The following is a 9,783-nucleotide window of genomic DNA, read 5'->3' as shown; positions in this document are numbered from 1 at the left end:
GTCAAAGTGAATCTAGAACCTATCCTGGGATCACTGGCTGCAAGGACAGTCAGGGCAACAGAAACACATATTTGGACACTTTTTTTCAAAATTCCGGGCAATTTAACACAACTGAGTGCTCTGCGCCGGTGTTATGCCTCAACGTGCATATGATGATCTTGTAAATTAGATTTTGGGAAATATTGACACTAAGACACTAATATTTATCAAACATATTAACAAATAGTTTTATGCTTACATCTGCCAAATACCTCAAACACACATATCCAAATGTCTTACCAGGAAATTCTTGAGAAGGGATTGCCCGGTGTTCAGATGTTTCTTTAGCGCCATCCAGTGGTCTTTAGGTCCTTGGGCATTGTAAAAGCTGGGGCTTGGTGTATAGACTCGTGCCATAAATAAACTCGGTTTAAGTGTTGGTTTAAGTGCTAAGAGTTCGAGAAAGATTGGACATATTGAAGTGTATTTGTATTTGTAGACGCTTGACACTTACCACTTGACACATACCGTCATCTAAGTTCACCTTCTCAAAGCATCAACAAGAATAGTCAGTGTTATAGATTTGAACCAAGTACTGTGTCTGTATATTAATTGCTCCAAAGCCAGAACTGCTAAAAACTGATTTAAAGGTTAAAGGTTACACTTCACAAAGTCCATACAGCGTCACATCTGTAAAACAGGAAAGAACTTCCGAAGTTGGAGCTGACATTTTAGGTTGTCATCTTTTTTTAATCTTTGAATATCTTGGGGACATATCTTTATATAAACTGGAAGGATGAGCAAACTGGAAGGATTAGCTCTGGAGATATTTCTCTGGGGTGCTTTATTTATTGATTGATTGATTGATTGATTGATTCAATTGTGGGGGGCACGGTGGCTTAGTGGGTAGCATGTTCGCCTCACACCTCCAGGGTTGGGGTTCGATTCCCGCCTCCGCCTTGTGTGTGTGGAGTTTGCATGTTCTCCCCGTGCCTCGGGGGGTTTCCTCCGGGTACTCCGGTTTCCTCCCCAGGTCCAAAGACATGCATGGTAGGTTGATTGGCATCTCCGGAAAATTGTCCGTAGTGTGTGATTGCGTGAGTGAATGAGAGTGTGTGTGCCCTGCGATGGGTTGGCACTCCATCCAGGGTGTATCCTGCCTTGATGCCCGATGACGCCTGGGATAGGCACAGGCTCCCTGTGACCCGAGAAGTTCGGATAAGCGGTAGAAAATTAATGAATGAATGAATGATTCAATTGTGTGTCACTTTCTCACCATGAGTCAATATATTCACAATATTCTCACAGATTTGTCCACTTGCTTATAAAAAATACAATTTCAAAGAGAATTTCAAGAGATAGTACCATATATAGAGCAGATTTGAGCAGCTAGAAAACACAAGATAAGTACTAAACAAAATACTAAACAATCCCATGGTCCCATTTCAATCCTGAGTTTAAATTACCGTCTGTGCAAAACTTTTGTGTGTGTGTTTTCCCCTCATCACTTTTTCCGGTTCACGGTTTCCTCTGTCTCACCCTGGTTTCCTTCCAACTGACATGCCAGAAGATGTATTGGCTGTTACACTGATTCTAGGTGTGAATGTGTGTGTAAAGTGCCCTGCTGCATCCAGTCTGGGGTGTACTCACAACTCACACCTTGTGTTTCAGAGCTACCTGCTTGGGAAAACACTTATGATGCCGTGCAGCAGAACACAAGCCTAAGATCACTATGTGCAAAGGCAAATGACAGCCGCAGTGATGTAAAGCACTCTGCTACTGGACTATAGAGCCATGTTTGCATCATGCTTCACTATTCAATTCAATTCAATTCAATTCAAATGTATTTGTATGGCACTTTTTACAATTGACAATGCCTCAAAGCAGCTTTACAGAACATAAACATAGAACAAAAGGTTATTATAAAAAATAATAGAAAGATTAATATAATAAAAAATTCAAGATTAATATTAGACATGTGATCAAGTCTGAGGTGATGCAGGTGACTGTGGGGAGGCAAAAACCCCTTGGATGGTGAAGGAAGAAACCTTGAGAGGAACCAGACTCAAATGGGGAACCTCATCCTCATCCTCATGTGGGTGACACTGGAGGGTGTGACTATAAATATACAAGTCTGATAAATGTTGTATTGATGAGGAGGTTGTTTTCCTCACTTTGTCACAATCCAAATGTGGGATTTACAGAGAATGCTACCTACCAGAATGCATAGCATCAATAGTTTGTGGAGGAGACTTGATGGTCTGGAGATTATTTTTTCTTTGATGGTTAAAGTTAAAGCTCCTGCATACAAATTCAACTTCGACAATCGTTTCCTTCCAACATTGTGACAAAAGTTTTGAGACCATGTTCCAACATGGCTGATCAAAAAGTGAGATTTAAACGCACTATTTGTTGAGTTTGATGTGAAGGATCTTCAATGGCCTCAAACATACATACATACACACACACACACACACACACACACACACACACACACACACACACACACACACACACACACACACACACACACACACACACACACACACACACACACACACACACACACACACACACACACACACACACACACACAGATTTAGTGGTGGCTCCATGAGTGACGTGTCCTTAAAGGGCGGTGCTTAGCAGCACAGGAACCAATGATAGCTGTAGTTGCGTGACGGCTCGCCCATGTGGTGCCATTGTGACTCGCGTCCTGGAAGTAAACATAATTTCACCGACACTGTATGAGCGATGGACCGCATAGCATCAGACACAGAAACCGATGATTATGAGCAGCCTTTGCTTCATCACAATAAGGACGATGTCATAAAAAGAGGTGAACGACTGCTTTATGTCCATGCGTATATAAGAAACTGAGTTCAGCAGTTAGTTTGCGACAGAAATCAAAACAATATTTTGTAGCGTAATGTACCGTTAGCAAGCTAAATAATCCGGTGTGTTTAAAATGTCAGACATGTCTACTGATGTTGTGAAGGTTTGAGTAATCAGCTACACGTTAGTCTTGCATAGTTATACATGACTGTCGTTAAGTTGTGATGGAATTCTAGCTTCCTCGCTATCCTGCATTAGCCTCATGGACCCTTTGTACGACACCTTCTTTATGTCCGGACTAACTAGGAATTTCATTCATTGTTATGGAAAACGTTCTGACTCGAAATCGTTAAGAGCTTGGTGTTTTCTGTAATGTTAAAGTCCGTGTTTATATGCTGTATAACATTTATACCTGGTTTGTCTGATGTTTTTTTTTAATTACTTTCTATGCATCAGCTGACCCCGTAATGACGTCACTTAATGTCACGTGATAACTACATAAAGATATAAAACTACAGCTTCATTACAGACAGGAATCTGTAGTGTGTGGACTGTATTTTACAGTCATGTGCTGTGCCTGTGACTACACTGAATATGCATAGAGAACATTAATATATAATTAACTTAAGTCTGCTAAAGTATGCAGTTAACTTTCTTTCTTTAAAAATCTTAACAATCTCATGTCTTATTTTATCAGATTGTACTCACTCCTTTAAGAATAATTGTCTACTTAATGTTACAATGACAGAGCAGATGAAACATGAGAGGTGTGGTGATGACTCAGGTAGTAGGTTGCATCAAGCAGACAGGATCCATTTTGGCTTTATCTAAATTTCTGTCTGTGTGATCTCATGTTATGAATGCGTATATCTTCGATGATATATGCACATTTGTAGCTTTTTTTTTTAAAAAACAAACAAAAAAAAAACAAATATATTAATAGTACATGTTTGGAAGAAACAGTGTAGATATGCTTGAAAAATGTAAAATCCAATATATTTTCATTCTTGAAACTTTGCTTAATTTTGAAGGAGCTGTTGAATAAAACTGGCTATGCGTATTGTTGTGAGGTGCAGATATTATGCAATGAGTGTCATGGAGAAAAACTGTAGAAATGCTAAGGATTTAAAGTTTAAATTTTATGAATAAATATTCCTTATTAGATATTAATGCACACCGGTCATTGAAATGAGAATAGTTAACACAAATCTTAGGTCAAACATTTATTTATAAATACCATTTACCTACAAATGACAAATTTACATACCAACTTCTAAGCTACTGTATAAGCTATCCCTGTATATATTTGTATGTCACTGAGTACATGTTTTTTATAAAAAAAAGATGTGTTTTTACAGCCCCTGTGCTATGCTCTTCACGCTATGGCCTTGCCTTAATGTCATGCTATGGCTTCTTTGTGGCATACGCACTGCGGGTGAATCTCAGCGTAGCCATGGTGGATATGCTGGGAAACACTAGCACCAGTACCAATGTCAATGGCTCTGTGTGCCCAAAGCATACCAGCCCAGCTCGGCCCAGACACAACCACACAGTAAGAGCATTTCATTTAACCAAAACACCTGCACTATACTTTTTTGGAAAGTTGATTAGCACTTCAAGATTCTAGTGCTTTAAAAGGAGTGTCTAAATTCATTAAATAAATAACGTGTGTGTATACATGTGTGTATGTGTATATCATTACACTTGTACTGAAATTTTATCTAAATGGAACCTTAAACACTCTTTGTACTTTCTTACATCTGTTTAATCATTAAATAAATGATGTGGCCTTTAGACTAGTAGAAGTAATACTATTAGAATATTTGGGAGAAACAGCCAGAACAAGGTATCTCTTGTGTAATTTAGTGAACTGTTCAAAGACACAGACTTGATCATGTCACATGAAATTTCTGAAATCAATTTGATTTGTACATGACTGCAGTTCATATACAGTCCAAGTGATTAGACTTGAACTGCGTTAGATAGCAATCTCAACATTATTCCATCATTCACTTTTACCAAAGATAAAACTTTGCATAAACAGTGTTTCAAGCAACAGTTTTTCCAACTACTTATTCTCACATGTGCATAATACTTATTAATACTCAGAAATATTAGACGTATAAAAATGACACCTTATACTCATGTGATTATTTGCCTTCTTCAGGCCAGTGTGTATGACTGGGACTCAGAGACTCAGGGCTGGATCCTGGGCTCCTTCTTTTATGGCTACATCTTAACTCAGATACCAGGTGGCTACATGGCCCGCAAATATGGTGCCAAGTGGCTGCTGGGCTTTGGTATCCTAGGAACTGTGATCTTCACTTTGTTAACGCCTGTGGCTGCAGACCTGGGAGCTGGTTATCTCATAGCAGTCAGGGTGTTGGAGGGCATAGGGGAGGTAAGCAACATTGTTTAGACATGCATATGTGCAGCTTAGCTCGTGGTTTGCTGCTGAATATTGATTCTGTATTTATTCTGTACATTTTATTGGCTGTCAGGGAGTGACATTTCCTGCTATGCATGCTATGTGGGCCTCCTGGGCTCCACCCTTGGAGAGGAGTCGACTGCTTACTATCTCTTATGCAGGTAGATGTTTACAATAATGTTTACAAGTGCATGCAGTAATGTTTTTTACAATGTGTAAAATCAGTTGTTGTTTTTTTGTTGTTGTTTTAGGTGCCCAGCTTGGCACTGTAGTAGCCCTTCCCTTATCTGGTCAGATATGTTTTTACCTGGATTGGACATATGTCTTCTATATATTTGGTGAGGTTAAAATCTTATTATAACATCTGCTTAAAAAAAGGGTTTTGCTTGGTTTCTAGAAATCCTTTACATTATTTCCTTGTTGATGCAGGAGCTATTGGGCTACTCTGGTTTTTCCTGTGGGCTTGTCTGGTCAGTAATAGTCCTGACCAGCACAGAAGAATATCAGAGATCGAGAAGACCTATATAAAAGCTTCATTAAAAAAGGAGGTAAACATTATATTTAAAAAAAATCCTTGATCTACTGTTCTGCCATACTCCTAAATGACTTCGTTGCTTTAAAATGAACAGAGCAGTTGATTTACAGTGAACTCACATTGTATGTATTTGTATTTCTGGAATAGCTGTCTCCCACTTCAGCCTACATCCCTTGGATGTCCATTTTCTCATCTATCCCACTATGGGCCATAGTTGTGGCACACTTTTCCTATAACTGGACATTTTACACACTGCTGACTCTCTTACCCACCTACATGAATGACATTCTGGGCTTCAGCATTAAGGAGGTTAGTGTATCATCATGTGTAATTGAATGACTTTGATTTCACAAAATGTTTTCATTGTACCTATGATTTCTTCATCATTGATGATTAAATCTGTATTTATGTTTCAGATATTTAAAAAAAATAGAAATAAATAAATATAATATAATAATAATGGATACTGCTGATTAAGACGAGTGCTGTGCATTTTGCTGTGTGTCATGTTAGAACGGGATGCTCTCTGCTCTGCCTTATTTGGGTTGTTGGCTGATGTCTATTGGAGGAGGCCAGTTAGCAGACTATCTCAGAGAGACCTGGCTTTTCCGCACCGTGACTGTGCGCAAGGCCTTCAGTGTAGTAGGTGAGGAATTGATCACCAGCATAAAAAAACTCAGCATTTGCAACCGAAGAAGAAGCAATTTCATAAACTGCACTGTCATGGAAATGTGTAGCTTAACCTGCACTACAGGAGCGTTAATCAGTTAAAACCATTATATGGTTCCTTTAGTTGTTCTTATCTATCAGATCTTGCATGCAAATAGTTTTGTGTGTGTGTGTTCAGGTATGGTGGGACCAGCTGTGTTCCTGGTGGCAGCCGGATACACTAACTGCAACTACATTCTGGCTGTTGTTTTTCTTACTATCTCCACAACTCTGGGAAGCTTTTCAGCATCTGGCTTTAACATCAATCATCTTGACATCGCACCATCGTAAGTCCATTCTATCTGTATGGACCACTATACTGGAAATGGTCATTAAATGTCTCAAGACATCTAACAGAGGCACAGAGAAAAGCAGTAGATGACACACTTACATTCTTAGTGTGTATTTGCAACAAATTTGTTAAAATCGTTGTTTACAAACTATTGAACAGTAATGTATATGAGAAATCTGAAACACTTCTAATATATTTTGTCCTCAGATATGCTGGGATATTGCTAGGAATCACGAACACATTTGCAACTATCCCCGGCATGGTGGGTCCTGTGATAGCAAGATCACTGACTAAATCTGTAAGTTTCTTCATTGCTGTATAATTACCTATCTTTATTGTTCTTTTAAACGTAACTCCACTCTAGGTTTATATATGTTATTTACAGTTTAGGCTGTTGAAATAGTTTGCTATTTGCGATCTGTTAGTTGATCCAATTTTTAAAAAAAGGCAGGCGATTAGAAGTTCCTCATGTATAATGCAGTGCCAGAGCATGTCTGTCATATTCATCTAGCAATTTTCAGGAAATTCAGGAACTATAAAGAAAATGTAGACATTCACAGAAAGGCATGAGAACTTGATTAAGAACAACCAGCCATTCAAACATCCAAGTCATTGGTGGCCAGTTTTAAATGGAATATGCCACTTGTTTAATCACATGAGATTTGTATTCCTGTTAAGTTGGAGTCATATCCAGCAGCCACACTGGCTGAACGTTTATAAAATTGTACACTTTTGTCCATCAGAATTCTTTTTTAATGTAGAAAATCCACTGCAGTGATACTGAACCGGTTTCTGGATAATTACTGTTTCTAGTGGTGTGACACTAAGTAATTAAACATCATTTCAATTTGTTTTAGCTTGTGTTTATTTGACCTGTCAGCAGATATGAAATGCATTTGTATTGTCTTTAAAAACCTGTCTGTCAATCACATTTTCTGTTACGTGTCAAACTGCATGTTGTTTTTAGACTCATTTATATATAAAGTGTGTCTGAAAAGTCAGGAACCAAAGAGAATATAACAACATTTAGTATTTATTATTTATAATAAATGCTCTACATGTTCATTCTTACACAACTCATTTTTCTCAGCAATTGTATGAAGTATTTATGGATTTTGCAAAACATAATCAATGTTTGCATTTCCTCAAATATCGCCAACGCTCCCTGACTTTTTGGACATTCACGATGTTTACACTGACTAATGTAGTACTCTGCTGTTCTGGTTTCAGAACACTATTTCAGACTGGCAGACAGTATTTTTTATCTCAGCTGGGATAAATCTATTTGGTGCTATCTTCTACACATTGTTTGGAAAAGGTACAGTTCAACCCTGGGCAATCCAGAGAGTGAACATGGAATAGAAAGTCTTTTAAGGGACTGAAAGGACACTATGGCATTTTGAATCCAGGAAATGGATTCAGAAGACTCTGCTTGAAGTTTCGAGCACAGCTGATTAAATGATACTGTTTTTGGTAAACTCATTGCTCAATGTCTTTAATATCATTATATGTTTTAAATGGATGTTTTGGTGACTTTTGCTCTTTCACTTGTGTTTTTAAGAATTTGTAGGGCCAGTATTTTCACAAGACACACGTCTTTAGCCAGTGTACATCAGACAGCAGACAATTCAGTGCCTATAGTTTGCTTTCAGCGTATAATAACTGCTATAAAGTCTGGGTGGGGCTTGGATGATATGTGTCATTCATTCAGCAATGGTTTTTTTTCTTTTCTTCAATCATCTGTTGATTTGCCTGTCTCACAATCATGGGGCAGCTCGCTTGTTAAATTCCATAGTTATTATTACACCTAGCGGTCGTAAATGGGAACTGAACTGCTAATGCAGTCCTATTAAGTTAGGAATAACGCTGAAATTCTCCCTTTGTGACCATCTCCAATGTAGGAGGAGGCACAGTCAGGACATTTAGTTACTGACAGCCAAATATTTTTAAACTAGCTTAACCTGATAACCACAATATCTTGTTTTATAGTCTTTCATTGAAATTGAATCTAATGAAGTACAGACTGTGTGTCTCTGATGTACAGAACAGAATGTACATAATTTTTCTTTTAAATTATATTGCACAGGTTGTGAAGGGGAAAAGGGGAGAATGGTTTGGATGATATCTGTTCATGAGAAATGTGCACACACCATAGTGACCTTGTTTGAGGGAAAGCTGATGTAAGATGCCATGCTGAATGACTATGTTGTTAACTCAACTGCCTTGTACATGGATTCACAGGGATTGTAGCCTAGAAAACTGACAAAGTGGGATAGCTTTGATCTTTTTTTTTTTACTGTGTTGTTAATCATTATGTTACTTTCCCTTTGGGATGACTTGATCTATGTGTTATTATTATTATTATTATTATTATTATTATTATTATTATTATTATTATTATTTTAAATAGTGCATGGTAAAATAGTGCAAAAAGTGCATTCCTCTCTAGCCACTGGTCTTATACCTATAATGCACTCTACATGCAATTTTATAAATAAAAAAAAATAATAATAATTTTATACTTATATGTTCTGTGTAGAATTACTGTTGATTATAAAGATTTTAAAGATAAATATGCCTGAATGCTAAATATTTTTGTTTTTGCCTTTTATGTAAATAGAAAAGAAATGTCTGAAAAACATGAGAATCAAATTGAATCACATTTTCTCTTTGTTGGATAAAATGTTCCATAAAGCAAGCATAAAGCCTACATAGCTTTCTTTTTTTATTTTAGGGATTATAAGTTTTAGTTCATTTAAGTTGTTTACTTAAGACATCAAGTCTGATATCTCAGGAATGAACAGAATGGAAAGAAATTGAGAAGAATGAATGAATTGTAAGAATGACCCCTTAAGAGAAAAGAACACATCCCCATGCTGTTTGCTACATAGCTGAAGTTCTGTGTGAGCCAAGTCTATTGACCTTGTAAAAAGTCTTGTATTGACTTCATTTCCGCTAATCGTAACAAATCATGTTCATTCCAAGTAATTAAAGTGCATAAATCAA

The 9,783-nt window shown here is 37.4% G+C and overlaps 1 protein-coding gene across 2 annotated transcripts; it reads left to right on the top strand.

The window, feature by feature from the left end:
• The first annotated feature begins 2,649 nt into the window (after positions 1 to 2,649).
• On the top strand, positions 2,650 to 9,783 carry slc17a5 (solute carrier family 17 member 5). Of its 2 annotated transcripts, none has more exons than XM_027136357.2 (11): positions 2,650 to 2,818; positions 4,173 to 4,366; positions 4,982 to 5,215; positions 5,316 to 5,403; positions 5,494 to 5,580; positions 5,672 to 5,790; positions 5,925 to 6,086; positions 6,291 to 6,423; positions 6,625 to 6,772; positions 6,985 to 7,075; positions 8,008 to 9,783. In XM_027136357.2, the coding sequence occupies exons 1-11, from the start codon at positions 2,734 to 2,736 to the stop codon at positions 8,137 to 8,139; spliced, it is 1,473 nt and encodes a 490-aa protein (XP_026992158.2). In that variant the 5' UTR covers positions 2,650 to 2,733; the 3' UTR covers positions 8,140 to 9,783. The 2 variants fall into 2 exon arrangements, with proteins under 2 accessions (XP_026992158.2, XP_026992159.2); XM_027136358.2 differs by having other exon boundaries at positions 2,686 to 2,818; positions 4,159 to 4,366.

This window comes from Tachysurus fulvidraco, chromosome 4, assembly GCF_022655615.1.
Source record: "Tachysurus fulvidraco isolate hzauxx_2018 chromosome 4, HZAU_PFXX_2.0, whole genome shotgun sequence".
NCBI lineage: Eukaryota > Metazoa > Chordata > Actinopteri > Siluriformes > Bagridae > Tachysurus > Tachysurus fulvidraco.
Note: the sequence above shows the minus strand (reverse complement) of the source record. Positions and strands in the feature narration are given on the sequence as shown.